We start from the raw sequence: 16509 nt of genomic DNA on the forward strand, positions 1-16509 counted from the left end.
ATCGCTTCTTGAATCGGGTCCATGGTTGTGGAGTTATGACGCGTTGAAGTTGGGACGACGCGCAATGTTGGGATGGTGGGGTGGCTCGTTACGCGACCTGGCTCGTCACGCGGCCATTTAGTGTATGTGCCGCTGTGGATCCGCTTAAGCAGCCTTAGACTCGCTTGCTGCCTTCCGAGAAGGCAGCCACCCGTTGACCGTTGAGTCCAGATTCAATGTTCCCTGTCGAATGGGTTGGCCGTTCTCATAGAAAATTGCTCCTGCTCCTGCTATATACCATAGCTGTTGCGGTGCGCCTACGTTCGTTCGACATTCTTAGGTCACCAGTCTGATTCCCAGTACCATGGTCCAGCATACCGGTTGTGTGACATCTATCGATGCGCTCTCTACGCAGGAGCCTGACTTCATCGTCATTGGTGGCGGGATTGGTGGTTTGGTCGTTGCAAACCGTCTGAGTGAAGATGCCGAGAAGAAGGTACTCTTGATCGAAGCGGGAGCCAATCGTAGAGGAGACCCCAAAATCGACACGGTTGGTATGTTATCAACGCTGTATGGAGACCCCGATTATGATTGGGACTTTATGACCGAGCCCCAGGTGAGTTACGTGTTACGATGCCACGTCGTCTGGTGAAGGATTGACCGAGACTGACAATCACCTTTGGAGATGCACGTCAATGGTCGGCAAATCCCACATCCACGAGGAAAAGTTCTCGGTGGATCTTCAGCAATCAACTTTGGTGCAACTGTATATCCTTCAAAGGCCGATTTCGAATCTTGGGAGGCACTCGGCAATGAGGGCTGGGGTGCCACCGGAGTCGCGCCATACCTTCGCAAGTTCAGTCGTTTCACAGCACCGAGTGCAGAAACGAAAGAACTCCTGAGCATAGATTATATCAATGAGGAGTTGCACGGTAAAGACGGCCCTGTTCCAGTAACAATTCCGGACGTTTATGGGCCTTTCCAGGCGTCATGGGTCAAGACTCTGGATAATCTTGGCTGGTGCAATTCAGATGATCCTATCGAAGGCGAGAAGCTGGGCACATTTGCTTGTGGGCTGTCCATTGATGCAGAGACAAAGACCCGCGGCTACGCTGCGTCGGCCTACTATACCCAACAAGTTGCGGAAAGACCTAACCTGGAAGTATTGACAGAAACATTCGTCGAAAAAATACTTACCAATGTTTGTGACGGCTCCGTACAAGCGATTGGGGTAAAGATTCGAACAAGGAGTGGGGTACACGAAATCACGGCGAAGAAGGAAGTCATCCTCTCCGCAGGCACCATTCAATCACCACAAGTTCTTGAGCTTTCCGGTATCGGCCAAAAGGAGCTTCTCGAGAAGCATGGAATTCCGGTGGTTCTTGACAGTCCTGGTGTCGGCGAGAACCTCCAGGACCATGCCATCTCGGCGCCTTGCTTCGAGATTGCGGATGACCAGTTCTCGGCAGATATAATGCGCGATCCAAACATCGTACAGGCCGTGCTCCAACAGTACATGTCCACCAAGACCGGCCCACTTGTTGGTATTCCGATCAGTGTGACCATGCTTCCGCTCATCGACTCTGATGGCCGCGTCAGTCACGATGAAATTGCCCAAATGGCGAGGCAGTGTGGCGAAGACAAAGACTTGCCTCTTTGGCAAAAGAGACAATACGAACAGCTCGAGAAGCAGATATCAGGCCCGAATGAGGCAGCTGGATATGCGATGATGCTGCCACTGCAGTTGAACATCTCTGCGGGAGCTACGCAGATGAAGGAGCTACTTGCGCCATCGAATCCCAAGAACTTCATCACCATAATGGCGGTCAACAACCATCCCTTCTCTCGTGGCTTCTGCCATATTCGATCCGCGGATCCGAAAGAGAAGCCGATTCTAGACCCAAAATATCTTTCTCATCCCCTGGATCTCGAGATACTTGCCCGGTATACGCAATACATCGAAACCATTGTCAAGACTGAACCCTTCGCTTCGTTGCTCAAACCTAGTGGGCGATTGCCGGACGGCAAGCGAGCCACGGATCTAGATGCGGCGAAAGATATCGTCAAGGAGCGATTGCTGAGCACCTTTCACCCCACGGGTACATGTGCCATGATGCCCAAGGAACTCAACGGTGTCGTCGATAGCAGACTGAAGGTACACGGGACAAAGAACCTGAGGATTGTGGACGCATCGATCTTTCCAATGGAAACGTTGGGAAATATCCAGGCAACAGTGTATGCGGTGGCGGAGAAGGCAGCTGACCTTATCAAGCAGGACTGGAAGAAGTAGTAGTAATGTTCGTATGCAATTAGCTGCCTGAAATTGACAAACAGCCGCCCCCGAAGCCGACAACCCGTAGTCTGGTAGCCTAGGGTGGCGAGGCTCAACAGGGGAGATACAGTATATATTCGACAAATGAAGATCTCTAAATTCAAACACAAAAAGAAGAAGTAATCGCTTTTAGATGGTGGAAGTATCAAAAGAAGACGTAACTAAACATAACGAACATAGTGTCAACAGATGCGCATGCCCAGCCACATTTCGGCTGTTGCTCGTACATAAAAAAAGGAGGAATTGGCTACAGAATACATGGCGTCTATATAGTGGTATAAGTCGTGAAAAAAGCAAATAAACCCCAATACATGAAGCTGTCGAAGTAGGCTTATTCGATCTCGGAAAACTGAAGGGTTGTGTCGATTGCATTGCGGCCGCATGACATGCCGAACGCAACGTCTTTGCTGGACTGGAGGAGCTTCCAGGCGGCGATTAGCTCGTCTGTCTTTTCATCGTGGCCAGCACCTTGCTCCAGCGCCTGCAAGATTGCCTTAGTCTGGTATGTCCACCAGTAGATACCACCGTGTTCTTCTGCAAAACGACGTGTCATGCCATATGCTGGCTGACTAGTTCGAATAACTAGTTCAAATTGGAGGGTTGAAGCCTGTAGCCATGGAAGAATCATCCTCGTGTCACAAAACCAACCATCAACGCCGATGGTCAGGACAGTAGGTTCAATACCTGCTTGATTAGCCGCTTCAATATCGCTGACGATCGCCTGGGTAAACTTGAATGTTCTGTGCTGCTTGATCATGTGGCTCTGCGAACTCGCCAGAAAGCTGTCATCGAGAGCGGGCGCTGGAATATACCGCGTGGGCACGTCGTAGCAGCTATGGAGAACAGCAGATCCACCGGTATACCCACTCCACGCCGCGTAGTGATTGAGATATCGACGCCCAAGCATCGGTAGGCCCTCTTCGATCGTATCCGCATTGTCTTTCCAACTCTCAGGTGCTTTTGCGGAAGATCGGTTCACGATGATTACGCTTGGAGGCGCACCATCAACGGCGGACGTGGTTAGTGCAAACCGGAACGATGATACACGCTGGCGTGGAGGCACTCCTTGGCACCGCTCTAAGTGCATTGCGAGGTTGATGGCGGTTGGTTGATAGAATTCTAGCTCGATGTTTGGTCTGAGACCATTATCACGAGGATGGATCTCGTCGTTGATGTCTAAGTTTGCGCAGGCTTACGTATGGTCAGCTGTCGCGTTAGGTGGATAGGTAAGATAAGAGGTAGCTGGCAGTGCAACAGGCAGCAGTCGACAGTCACGTTCGCGCGCTAAAGTAGCGTCGCACGGTCCAACTGCTGCGTGTATATCAACTCGGCTTTCCCACGTCCCTCAGTCTCTCACCAGCTTCCTTTGCCATTCTGGCTTAGATCAAGTGTAGTATCTGTTCTTTATAGTTTAATCGCTATAATGCCACTACGGTGGCTTTCCGATTATTCGTATTTTTGTAATAAGACCTTGGGTCCTGAGCTTGCTCACACCCAAGGCCATAGTGTCGCCAGTATCCATGCACTACTTCTGGCCGACGCGAACTTTTTCATTGAGCGTTCTCGCTTGCGAGAACCTTGAGGAAGAACATGAATGCTATCCATGACCCATCACTCCAATGGCTCGGCGCGACACCAATTCGTAGCAGCGCGCACAAGATTGACTAGCCTAACACGTCCTACTGCAGTCTTAGCGCCACATGCACCGACCATGAAACTTTGACATCGTGCTGGTCATCACTCTAATTCCCTCACAGGCGTCTTTTCAAACTAACCTCCTCCAAAAATGAGTGATACAAGGCCAAAGAAGAAGCGGAGAGGTGGACCTCGTAGTAGAACAGGTGTGTACCATTAAGCTTGCGTAGAGTCATGCTCAAATATGCTGATTCCATCAAGGTTGGTACGTTGTTATCAATGTGAGAACCTCGACTTCAGACTGATTGCCTTGGTCCAGCGCCACCTGCAAACGCCGCCATACACGCTGCGACGAGAAGAAGCCCGTGTGCGGAAACTGTGAACGCCTGAATCTCGATTGCGAACCATCCGAAGAGGTGGCGTGGGCTGCTTCGCAAAGTGATGCAATACAGGACGAGCCAAACAATGACGCGATGAATGATGCGCCGTTGCTCGTTGACGTCTTCAGGACACGTATGAATGATCTTGACCTCCCGGGAGACTCGTTATTAGGTCAGAATTACATACCCGTGACTGGAATTACACCACCAGGACCGACCGAGACGAACGGTCGGAAGAAGATACGCTTGACTCCGGAGAGCGCGTTTCTACTGCAAGCCTATGTGCGCACCGTAGCTACCTGGATGGACATCTTTGATCATAGTAGCACCTTCCAGCATAAGATTCCACAGCTTGTCCTGGCATCACCGCTCTTGTTCCATTGCGTGTGCGCCTTTACTGCAAACTACCTAGCGCTTTCAAACTCGAGCCATGACCCTTCTTGGCAAGTCACGGCTAGGAAGCATTATGGAGAATCGTTGCGTCTGCTGATAGATGCCTTGAGTGTGCCATCGCACGAACACGCGCTGACCGCAAGTATGCTACTCTTGAGCTACGAAATTCACGGAGCTTTGCGCTCCGAAGACTATCGCCGTCACTTTCTAGGCCTGACGATACTTATCAAGTCGCGACATGTCACTGCACAGTCGAGCGGGACGGATCTTGCGAATTTCTGGATCTATATTCGGCACGAGATTGTAGTAGCCATGGCAAGCGAACAGCCACTAATACTAAACCCTGCAGAGTGGGAGGTATCTTGGATTGAGGGCGAGACTAGAGAAGATGTGCTCGGCAACCATGTTCTCTGGATACTAGCAAGAGTAATCAATCTCATCTTTGGACCGGACGGACGAACAGCAGCTGGTAAAGAACAACGCCAAAACTTCTTGCACGAGATCGAAATGTGGCGACAGGGACTCTCCGATACCTTTGTGGGTATTGGATATGGTGACAAAGACACAGATGGCTTTCGTAAAGTGTACTTCCCTGTTGCTGCCGCTGCCGCTGCAGCCTTTTGTGCGTACATGCGTGTTTTGGATATTCGATGCGTTCTGACATATCCAGGGTATCACATAACACATATTCTTCTCTACGCGGAGCCAGAGCTTCAGGATGAAGCCTATATACCTCTAATCCAAGAGCAGGCTATGAGAATTACTGACATAGCCATATCGGATTTCCCTCCAGCGTTGATGGTGTTCTCTACGCATGGTTTGTTCTATGGTATGTTGTCAAGCATCTTTCCAGTCTCGGAATTCACACTAACTCTCTCTACAGCTGCGAAACATATTCACGGCATATCTAGGAAGGCAAGAATCTGGAACATACTGAACGAAGTCGAGCGTCAAACCGGATACAATACAGGAACGACTGTAAGGCTCCTTCAGACTCTGGTTGAAGAAGATGCACAACGCCGCAGCGGAAGCATGCCATGAGCTACACGGACCACGCCGAAGATGCTCCGATCCAAGTGTCTGACTTGTAACTCTAAAGCGCGACTGCGCATGGCCCGTATCTTCCGAATTCCTTCTCACCCATGTACCTGGATATCATCCGGTATCGGAACGAACTGTCTTGTCGATCAGCTGCAGGCTCAAGCGAGGCCATCATCCGATTGAACACAACGACAAAACTTTCGGAAATGATGGTGGTGGTTATGGTGGGCTGTCAAGACGTTTGGCCTATCGCTTGCCTCAAACGAAGCCACAGCGGTAAAGCTTCAGACCCATAGCGCGTATAGCACATCTGCTGCTGGCAAACATCAACATCACCAACGTAGTTTCCCAAGCTCAACACGAACTCCGATGAAGTGAGCCACGCGTTGTCCTAGTAATAAAATTAACTAGGACAATCCGTCGTCAGATCACGCTTATAGCACTCATCTTGTTGAATATCAATTCCACAGACTGAAAACAAGATCCGGAACTTGGAATCTGGGATTTGGGACGTGGGATTCGATTTGTGACACTGCGAGCTTCGCCACCCGCACAGCCCACAAAGTCGGATGTAGGCAGCAACACAACCCGTCGAAATATGTACCCTGTTCAAACAAGCGACTGGGCATCGCATATCAGTATCCTTTTCGAGACATTTGTGAACATATCGCATGAATTTGCTCAGCTCTTGGATATCGTCTACGCCACAACTTCGTTTATGCGCGGGTAGTCCCTCAGGGCCTCAGCCATTTGCGACAAACCGTTTCGCGCAGCCTCCACCAAAGCATCGATAACAACTCTTCAATATATTTGCCACTCCAGCCAGTTTCTGGCACGCCATTTTCATTCCAATATAGTTCATGATGGCACCTTTACTCAACTCTCAAGACGACCGTGCAGCGTTCGTTGATGCTTGCATCGATAAGCGCAAAGTAGCAATGGATGTTTGGGAGTCACTTGGTTTGACTAGCGAGAAGAGTGATGATTCACAAAAAGGGTATTTCGTCAGGAAAGAAGCCAACGAGCTGCAAGAAGCGATTGAGCAGATAGCAAAGCCGGTCGCTACTTCCTATCGTGGCAAACTGGTGGAGTTGAAGTCCTACCTGGCGGATGAGTATGTCTTCTCCGATGACGTTTCCAGGCTCGGAAAGGAGTACGGAGCAAAAATATGGGGTCGCATGGAGGACGGCGAGATACGTTCGTCAGGTCAATCTCAAGGAAAGGGAATTGAAGAACATGACTGGGATGACACCACAGATTGCACGAAGTAAGTTTCCGGTTGCATTGCCGCGAGTGACTTTGTTGACCCAATTGCAGCATTCTCTTTTACTTCCGCTGCTGGATCATATGCATTGTCGTAGCTCCACGAAGAGCAAAAGGAAAAGGTCGAGGCCGAGAGTCAGGTCTAACCGAAGACCATCGCAATCATGTCATTATCGATCTCTCTGAGCCTGATAGCCCTGTTACTCCAGGCATCTCGTTCCGGGCACCGGAGCCGCCGCGCATGTACCCGACGTCTGAATCGCGCAGAGAGGCGGATAAAACTCCAGGCACTTCTCTGAGTTCCGCGACGCATGTGAGAAGCAACAACAGCAACACGACACCAAGCAAGAGGAAAGCGCATGATTCCCATGAACGGGCGCCTTTGGGGAAGCTTCCAAAGCCGTCAAAGAGCGCTCGGACGGTTCCAGTACTTGCACAACAACGAGATACCTACTCGATCCCTGACACCCCTCCGGCGTTTTCGAATCCAGTAAACTCGTCATTGGAGAGACGAAGAGAGACAACACAAGATACAGATGCGACGTATATGCCTCGAGGAGTCACGGCGGACACCGAGACCATAGTCGGTGACGAAGAAATACATAGTAGAGAAGTCGGTAGGTCCAGCGACCCGAGAAAAGACCAAGCATTCGAGCTAACCTAGACACCAGACTTCTGCCTACAGAATGTCATTGCTATGGCCTGTCAGGACGAGATGCAGTACGAATATGAAGACGAGAACGCCGCTGGCCCATCGGGTACCTATCTGAACCCCCTCAGGCAGGACTCTGTCATTCCACATGATACGCAGACACAGAAAGATATGAGAGAAAATGATGGCCAACCTGGTCAGGATGACGACACATCCAGCGATGCATACAATGACGCGATCATACGCTCTCTCATCTCCGACTCCTCACATGAAACCAGGCAAAACCGCATTTACCGCCTTGAGCTTATCCGACTTCTCATTTCCTATCTTGATGGCATCAATGAGTTTGACTCCACTAGCTACAACTTCGCCGCTGAAGAACGCATGAACTTCCTACTTAACCATCTCCAGTGCACTGAGGCAGAGATATGGCATGCCAATCATAGCAACAGTGCGATTCGCTTGGGCCACACACTGGAGCGTTGGATGGGTATGCGTCACCGCTTAAGCTCTTTCCGCAGCGCAACGGGCTACTTCGGTCCGCCAGGTCAGCAGTGGGAAGAGTTTCTGCGAGGTATGAATAATATTCCACACGCGAGGGCTATCTTAGCTTTTGTGGAATTGAAGAATGACGGAGTGTTGGAAGAGGGGAAAGGAATTGGTGCTGGGCATGGGTTCAATGAGGATCTCATGGTGATGTTTGATTTGCTTACAAGTATAAAGGGGTGTAATGGCCCGGACGCGTTCAAAGGTGTGAAGAAGTTCAATGAGGGATTGTGGAAGTGGTTTGACGATTCTGAGGAGAACTGAACGGATGGCAGGACGGGGATGGCGACGACGCTGATCATGACGACGATGTGAACGATTTTTTTCTCTTGTACTAGTAGATCTCCAGCTTCCAACTAAGACGTTCTTATATTCCTTCACGACGTAATAAGCAAGTTTTTTCAGTATCTTGGAATGTTACTGGATTGAATGCTCTAAAAGGGAATCTAATATGCCAGTTTGAAAAACACGCATAGACTCAAGGAAACTGCAGCTTATGCTTCCCCATCGAATCTGATCCGTCCATGGTATCTCTGATGCCGCCACTTTGTTTCTTCCAGCTACCCGTACCACAACGCCCTATGTGAAACTCCATTTTGTGAACCTCAAGCTACCACGGGGTGGTCGTCCATGCCAGTATAAACACCGTTTGTGAATTTCCTTACAACGCCATGTATATGTATGTGTGCTCAAACGCCGTATCATCCGTCATGCTCATGACTGCTCGTTGATGTGACCGTTGGTCGTAGTCATGACAGGTACATGAACCTTGACAGTAGAGATGTGGTCTTGCTCGTCGGTAATGGCCACCTCGGTGGTCTGGCCATCAGGTATCATCTTGTGTTCTAGACTCCAGCCCGCCCTGCGCGCCAATTCGGCCACGATGACATCGCAATCGCCCAGGAGGTTGATGTCAAAGTTGATGTGGTGGATCGGATCTCGCGAGATGTAGATTTGTGGTATGTCGCGGGGTAGGAAGTTTGGAATTTCGGAAACGGGTGCCACTTTCATGCTCGTACCCATTACGATGACGAGATCCACCTTGTCTTTATCGACGTCTTTCAGTCGATCGAAGAAGTCGTTGGGTAGGGCTTCGCCGAAGAAGGTGATGTCGGGCTTCATGATGCCTGGCTGCGGGATGTCGAACGCGCCGTCTGACTCGGAGTCTTCATCGCTCGACCGCTTCTTCCTGGCCCCGTTGCCATTGGACGTCCGCTTGCGCTTCTTGCTTGGCTGCGCAGCAATCTCGTCCTTGCAGCGTTTGCACTCGGCTGGCTTCTGCGCGCGCACACAATCGAAGATGTCCTCGCCTGGCACCTTGAATTTGCATTTTCTGCACGTCGCAGTCGCCCACGAGCCGTGACATTGGATAAGCTTCTCCTTGCGTATGCCGGCATGTGCCTCCACGTTATCAATGTTTTGGGTGTAGTTGGTGAGCAGCTTCTCCTTGTCCTGCAGCAGACGGATGAACTCGTGCGTGGGCGTCCATTTCTCGAGATCGGGTATGATGTCGCCGGCCAGGGCGTAGAAAGTTTTTGGGTTCTCGTCGAAGTTGTGGATGTCAAAGACCTCCTCGGGCTCGTCGAAGCCCATCTCGCGCAGTCGCGAGTAGAAGCCCGTGTTCTTGGAGCGGAAGTCGGGGATGCCGAGGCTCGTGGATATGCCGGCGCCGGTGATGACCATGATGTTGGTGCGTTCGCGCAGCAACTTGGCCGCGTCGTCAATGGTCTTGTATTGGGCCAGCCGCGGGCGCTTGTTCAGTTCGCGGTTGATGGCCAGGCCCAGCAGCTGGTAGAAGTTTTCATCGGGCGCATCTTCGAGGAACTTGGGGATCTTGACGCCAAAGGCGGTACACAGCTTGCGCGCCGTCATCTTCTCGCTGGTGATGTTCTCCATGACGAATGCGCTCGCGCCAATCTGGTGCAGTCGCTGGCGCAAGCGGCGAGCCTCGTCGGCGGTGCACGTGTCTACGCCTATGCGAGTGTCAATGGTGGTTGTGGCGGAAAGCGCCTCCTAGGCCCGACTCACCATCGTCCGAGTACTCAAAGGCTTCCACTTCGTCTAGAATCTCCTCGTACAGGGAGGCTTGGTCCCACGCGCCGCCGTCTTCGTCATCTTGGTCGGGCGCAGGCGCAGGCGCGTCCTCGTCTCTGGATTTGGTCGCGCCTCCCGCTCCTGGTTCCGCCTTGATGCCCGCCGTGGGCGGCGGGGCGGGTTGCTGGGCGACGACGGGTCCCTCTGAGGGATGGGCAGCCATGGTGTTGTCTCCCGCGTGCACTCGCTGTCAACCAGTGTTACAAGTGGAGAGTTGAAGCGAAAGGTGGTCCGACGGGTAAGTTGGAGACACATGGCACTAGGCTCCTTTGGGCCGGGCGGAGATGGCCGCACTTAGTTCGCCAATCCCATATCCCCCGGACTACCTCGGTGGTTGACATCCATGGCTACGCAGCGAGTTGTCGTTGTCTGCTTCGCCAATCTCAGCATATAACAGTATGCAGTATCGACAGAATATGCACGAGCTGCATACCGTGACGCAGCCACCCGGGACTTGACTCCAACAGACAAATCACAGCAGGAATAATGCACCTTTCGGCACGTCGAGCCAATCCTGGGTCGCATCCTCCATTGTCCTGCACGCCTGCTACCTGTCGCTTTTTCGCTCAACATCCTGTAAAAGGCTCTATGCCTGTCATATAATCAAGGTCAAGTCTCTATTTCTTCTCCTTCTGTCGCTCCTTTCTTGACTCTTCATGGCTTCAACTACTACCCTCGCCACCGGGCTGGTCCCTTCTTTGCTTCTCACCACCGGGCGGATGCTGGTTGACAGCCATGACAAGCTTGTACAACCACCTTCCATTCTAGCCTCGCCTAAAAGTCGTCACCGCGGGGTTCCCTTTTTACCCAATCCGGGTCATCCTAGTAACGCCACACCTTCATTGAGCAAGCTAGAATCCCTTCCCGTCGAGATAGTTGATCAGATACTGTCTTATCTCATCTACCCTCGCTGCCGCTTGCCAGGTCTCACCGAGGCTCAGAGCCGATACGACGTTTCGGAACAACAGAAGCGGAGCATCAAGAATCAAGAAGATCTTACCCAGACAGCGGACAGCCATCGTTGGGCTGCCGACATTTTTTCACTGCACTTACTCTCGCATCCCTTCAATTCTCTCTCGCTCACGTCCAGGCGGTGCAATGAGTTCGTCGAAGGGTACTGCTCACATCTCGTGCGGCAATGCAACATGTTCAATCTACCATTCGCCCAGCTGGACATGTATGGCATTGTCTACCCAGATCTAAGTCATATCGTATATCGAAGACTGTGGCTGCAGCGTGCTCCGCGGAGATGTATCTACTGCTCCGCAGTGTTAGACAATTATCCCTTTCCACTGGTCAAACGTGTCATCACGGCTTGTGAAGGGTGCTTCTATCGTCAGACCTTGGTTAGTAACATTCATTCTTAGTTTCTGCTGTCTAAACACATGAGCTGACGAAGAACATCAGACAGTAGACGAAGTACAGATGCAATACCACATCTCCACTGCTACTGTTCTCTCCTCTCGAGACATCAGAGGCAACCATGGTTCAGTGTGGGTCTTACGTGTCGATGTGGAAGAGTTGGCCCTGCAACTTTACCGTACTCGAGAATTTCACAATGCTCGTAAGGAGCAGTTCGGTAAGCCGTGCTCTCTCTGTGCCATCACCAGATTCAGACCAGAGCATCACATTGGCAAGCCACGGCCAGCCCAAAAGGCCGCAGTTCGCTTGATTGCGAAGAAGCGCTCCACGAAGCGCCCAACTCGATCTTGAATTTTGATTTTCAGTTCGGGTTTGTCAGTTTCTCTGCTTACGTTTCCACTTCTTTGTTGATTCTGCATTGTGACCAAGCGAAGGGTCTAATAGGGCGGTGCTGGGTACATAGGGTTCGCACACATAGCTATATTCCGTCAAAACATACATTGCTGCTTCTCCGGTACATATCAAAGAATGACTTCTAGAGAGGTTTGCATACGGCGTGTGCAGGACCGCAGAATGGAGTTCACATGTTAGCGCGTTGGGGTATGCGTCATAGGGCTGAACAACGCGTTCCCTTGCCGAAAGCCCACGCGACAAAAGTTCGGTCCGCATTCTTCGCGCGACTCCAACCTACTGCCAGTCGCACCTGCGCCGAACCCACACCTGCTCTCGTCATACATCGCGCAAGATGCTCGATCTACATCGTGCCGATGCTGCGCCCGACACGAAAATATACTTCTCCCACAGCCTCCTCCCATCTTACATCGACCCGCAAAATGTCTCTACGAAAAAGAAGCCCTTCTCAGCCTTCAACAAGCAGAAATACAGCCATACCGTAGACCTTGTCCTCCCCGAAGAAATATACGAGCTCGTTAAAAATGAGCTGGGCCGCCCCGATGGCCCCGCTAGAACGCAGTATGCTCGGGTTCACATGAAGCTTGGGGAAATCCTCGAGACGGAATTCCTAGACACGTACATCAAGCAGGGGAACATTATGATGCTCAGCGAAGGCCGGCAACTCATTGACGACCGGTTCGAACTATACGAAGGCACTCTGCGTATGGAGCTCACGCGTCCGACGTACGAACGATGCGGCCTACAGGGCATCCCGATCGAAGACGGCGGCAAGAAGCACCAGAAGCAGCGGTGGGTAGTGGAATACGATCTGCGCGCTAGTTCGATGAAGCATGGGAAAAAGGGATTTTCAAGACTGGAGTGGGCGTGCAAGAATGTCCTGGATCGGTCGCTCACCTGGCTCTTCTACAACTTCAATCCTTCTTCTGCTGAGTCGCTTGCTGAGGGTAAGGAACCGATATCAAGACACGCGCCTTGGCTACACAACATGGCACCCGAGGAGACAAGCATGGACAACGTTCTTGTGCCGCAGCTCCCCGTCAGCGACCTCACGAAGCTACATGCTGAAGAAGAAGAGGCGCTCGATCTCCTCGAGTACCTCCACATGCTCCAGCTGAAATCTCCTAGGGTGGAAAAGGGTGACGATATCAACCCGCATCTGGCACGTTACGACGTTCCAGATCTAGGCAAAGGTGTCACTACCAGGAACTTGGTCACAGTGCGATGGAGAGGCTTCATGTCGCCGACGTTTGTGCGCAACCTCTTCCTTACGGTTAGAAAAGAAGGCTCCAAATGTAGGAAGAAGCTCAATGGTACACAAGACACAGACGTGAATATGGAAGGCAACAGCATGGTCAAGGATGAAGAGGTGGGGTGGTTTGTTATGAGCGCTCAAGCTTTTGGAGGCAAGAATGCCTGGACAGTGATGCAGTTTGTAGGGCGCGAGACGCTTGTCTGGGAGACGGAGAACTGAGTTGTGTTGGACGACAGAACACAACTTCGTCCAAGTGCAAATCACCGTACTTCTCACACGGCACTCCCTATCTTCAATCGAAGAACATGCGCCCAATGCCCATCTGCGGACCCCTCATTCGGGAGAAAGAGCCTCATTCCGAGCACAAGCGTTAGGTTTACACTCTCCGGAACAGCGTTCTCGCCGAGAGATCCTTGGCATATATGTACCACCACATTGCAGCTGCCACGCAGTAGATCTACATGGTCGTGCTTCCGAGGACGTGTCTGGGACTCTGCATTATGCAGTCCTCGTAGACATAAGGCACGAGACACGAGACGATCTTCATACTCATTCTTGGTGGCCTCGGATGCAGGGTGTAAGGTGACAAGATGTACGATGTCACGTACATGAGATCTTGTCACTTGCTTACGCGGTGAGCATCGTCACTATCGGTGTGCTTTGACTCGTGGTCGCATGCCTTATGCACCAAGTATGTGAATCTCGTCAGTATGCTTTGATGGCTGCACAATCCGTGAAGAGGTTCAGGACAGCTGCCAGAGCACTACGTTGTTTGACAACAATTTAAACACTTGACTTACATCAAGCAAGCACTTTCTCGACGCGATGTATCAATCAAGTCTTCTTTAGCTATGGTATACGACCGCTCTCTGCACATTGTGATTAGCCATTCGGCAGTCTCTTGCAGTAACTACAATTTGTCGTCTTGGTTCTTTACATTGCTATACCCACTTGCCAGACGTCATCTATTTTAAGCGCACCTAAGCCGCCTTACATCAATATGTAGATGTCTCCTCGGAAAAGCTTTTCAACATGTGACAGCCAACTACGACACCTAATCTCAAATCTTCGCAATAGATGGAACGCTTGAGGTCATCGCTACCACAGATTTCCTGGCATGCTAACTTTAGCATCGATTTCCGTGTTCATGCAGGTAGCCGTGCGAATCGCAATAAAGTTTTGAGATAGAGAAGTCCCAAGACCGGCTGTTGTTTAGAGTTCTTCACTACTCGACAGCCAAGGCTTGGTTCAATAGTCGCCTCGGCGCAACCTTCGGTGCGCGGGATGCCGAACTCAAATGTGGGATATCGAGCGTTTCGAACGTTGAGGCTCCTTATTGCTTTTTGCTCGAACACCGCTGCTCGAGCTTGCGGAGTGGCAACCGAGACGCGTTTCTGGGTCGGTACCAAACACGATGTCACGTTGGCATGTATTGTGACAGGACCCTGCATCTGCTTGATATTCTTATCTCGCTATTGTATTAGGCTTTGGGTTCGAGGTTTGTTTGGCAGACAGATGTGCTATGCTTGTCTCGCACGACAATATGACGCTTCCTACTGGACGTGATCTATGCAGATCTTCTAGTTGCCAAATCCAGGATTCTGAAGGTGACACTACCTCGTCGTACGATCGCATTGCCGCACGTACTGTATGAGCACCTCTGCAATGCTAGTGCGGCTGTACTTTGCAAGTCAGACATGGAAGCAAATCCAAAAACCGCGGGGCTTTCATAGACCTTGACAATCTAGACATGATTGCGGTTCCATGTTAGGCCACCATGAAAGTTGATACTGAGGCCGCAATTCGGAGTCCATCTCGGGGCTTATCCCCAAGTGGCTGCAATCCTGTATGCTTTGGCTGACATGACCCTCATTTCGATGAGGTAGAGTGGAGTATTCGCTATTCGACACGAGAGCCCATATTCCAGTTCAGATTCAGGAGGCAGCGGTCAGCGTGGTACGACTTCGGGGCAATGGTACCGATCACAAAGAATTGTGGCTGTACGAAAAGGATGAACTACACGAGCAAAGAGTCAGCGTCTTCAGTCCAGCATGCTGCCTGGACTCTCATGCTCGTGATCAAAGGGCTTGACGCGGCGTGTTGGAGCAGGCTTCCTCGTGTAGATATGCAGCCAAGTAAGCCTAACCTTCGAGTGGCTGATGACTGAGCTGGGATCGAGTACCTGTCCTGAGTCAGACGCTTAGCAGTCTGCTATTGCTGCAGACTTCAGTCAGCATTGCCTTGCAGATATTGATTTCGAAGGGCCTGAAATACCAAGCAGACGAATAGGAGCGCTTAGAATTGTGATCGAGCGAATTCAACCTTGACATGTACATCTCAGAATTTTCAAGCGCTCAACGAGGGTTCCTTGACTGCCAACTCCACGTACCCACAGCATCGTTGTCCACTCCACGCCTCTGCTTACACTTGGATCGTGATCCGCATTGTATCCCTGATGAGGTAAGGCTGTCAAAAGATGTCACGCACGTACGAGCTTCTATACTCCACATTATGGACTGTTTCTTCATCTCCACGCTCACCGGCTCGGAACTTTTCGGCCAAAGTCTTGGCTACCGTGCTTGGAGACCTAATGTTCGCGGAGCTTCCGCCGAATCAGAACAGCGGTTTAGGTAATCGAGTCCACTTCATGAGCAGAGAGCTGTTTTGTTTTTCGAAGCCATACAGTAGAGGTTTTGTTGCTGTATCATTTGTCACTCGACGTCTGCGAAAAACAACTCTGAAGGCAAAAAGCTTGGTACGTTGAGTAAGCCAGCTAGTTGTTCGCCTGGGGTTCAAGAAGCACTTCGTCTGTTTCCAAGACGGGAAAAGGAAAGCGAAAACACGGTGCCAGGCCACCCGTTGAATGCTTAGCTGCTCGCATGAGAAAAACCAATGACCATGCGACGCTGCAAATACCAAGGCGGTAGTTGGCTACCGTACTCGTGTCGTTTTCGTTCCGATCCGCACCGCTAGTGATTAAGGCCGGCTAAAAATACGCCTCGAGCTTGTGCTCAGGTGAACTGAGAATCCACTGCTCCACCACGCTACGAAATGCGATCGCAAACTTTCAGCTGCTATGTGGGCTTTCGTCTGGCAGAAAGTGCGGGGCGCCTAAGCAACCACCACTCACTTGCGATCAAAGGTAAGCGACTGCATCCAGTTTCGA

General features: G+C 51.2%; 7 protein-coding genes across 7 annotated transcripts; 5 read left to right on the forward strand and 2 right to left on the reverse strand.

Moving 5' to 3' along the window:
* Positions 1-343: 343 nt before the first annotated feature.
* On the forward strand, positions 344-2269 carry J4E82_010982 (uncharacterized protein; the record flags this gene model as incomplete). The annotated part of the gene is made up of 2 exons (XM_051737192.1): positions 344-595; positions 665-2269. 2 exons carry the CDS (start codon positions 344-346, stop codon positions 2267-2269), a joined length of 1857 nt encoding a protein of 618 aa, XP_051583035.1.
* A 373-nt stretch (positions 2270-2642) lies between these two features.
* Positions 2643-3684, reverse strand: J4E82_010983 (uncharacterized protein; the record flags this gene model as incomplete). The annotated part of the gene is made up of 2 exons (XM_051737193.1): positions 2643-3502; positions 3669-3684. The coding sequence occupies 2 exons, from the start codon at positions 3682-3684 to the stop codon at positions 2643-2645; spliced, it is 876 nt and encodes a 291-aa protein (XP_051583036.1).
* A 1347-nt stretch (positions 3685-5031) lies between these two features.
* J4E82_010984 (uncharacterized protein) lies at positions 5032-5760 on the forward strand (the record flags this gene model as incomplete). Its single annotated transcript, XM_051737194.1, has 2 exons — positions 5032-5341; positions 5603-5760. The coding sequence occupies 2 exons, from the start codon at positions 5032-5034 to the stop codon at positions 5758-5760; spliced, it is 468 nt and encodes a 155-aa protein (XP_051583037.1).
* Positions 5761-6623: 863 nt separating this feature from the next.
* Positions 6624-8485, forward strand: J4E82_010985 (uncharacterized protein; the record flags this gene model as incomplete). Its single annotated transcript, XM_051737195.1, has 3 exons — positions 6624-7027; positions 7078-7640; positions 7695-8485. The coding sequence occupies 3 exons, from the start codon at positions 6624-6626 to the stop codon at positions 8483-8485; spliced, it is 1758 nt and encodes a 585-aa protein (XP_051583038.1).
* A 450-nt stretch (positions 8486-8935) lies between these two features.
* Positions 8936-10478, reverse strand: J4E82_010986 (uncharacterized protein; the record flags this gene model as incomplete). The annotated part of the gene is made up of 2 exons (XM_051737196.1): positions 8936-10194; positions 10250-10478. The coding sequence occupies 2 exons, from the start codon at positions 10476-10478 to the stop codon at positions 8936-8938; spliced, it is 1488 nt and encodes a 495-aa protein (XP_051583039.1).
* Positions 10479-11460: 982 nt separating this feature from the next.
* Positions 11461-12028, forward strand: J4E82_010987 (uncharacterized protein; the record flags this gene model as incomplete). Its single annotated transcript, XM_051737197.1, has 2 exons — positions 11461-11661; positions 11723-12028. The coding sequence occupies 2 exons, from the start codon at positions 11461-11463 to the stop codon at positions 12026-12028; spliced, it is 507 nt and encodes a 168-aa protein (XP_051583040.1).
* A 394-nt stretch (positions 12029-12422) lies between these two features.
* J4E82_010988 (uncharacterized protein) lies at positions 12423-13562 on the forward strand (the record flags this gene model as incomplete). Its single annotated transcript, XM_051737198.1, has 1 exon — positions 12423-13562. The coding sequence occupies one exon, from the start codon at positions 12423-12425 to the stop codon at positions 13560-13562; it is 1140 nt and encodes a 379-aa protein (XP_051583041.1).
* Between the last annotated feature and the right edge of the window lie 2947 nt (positions 13563-16509).

The sequence above is a fragment of the Alternaria postmessia genome, assembly GCF_024291825.1.
Source record: "Alternaria postmessia strain BMP 2775 chromosome Unknown scaffold_157, whole genome shotgun sequence".
NCBI lineage: Eukaryota > Fungi > Ascomycota > Dothideomycetes > Pleosporales > Pleosporaceae > Alternaria > Alternaria postmessia.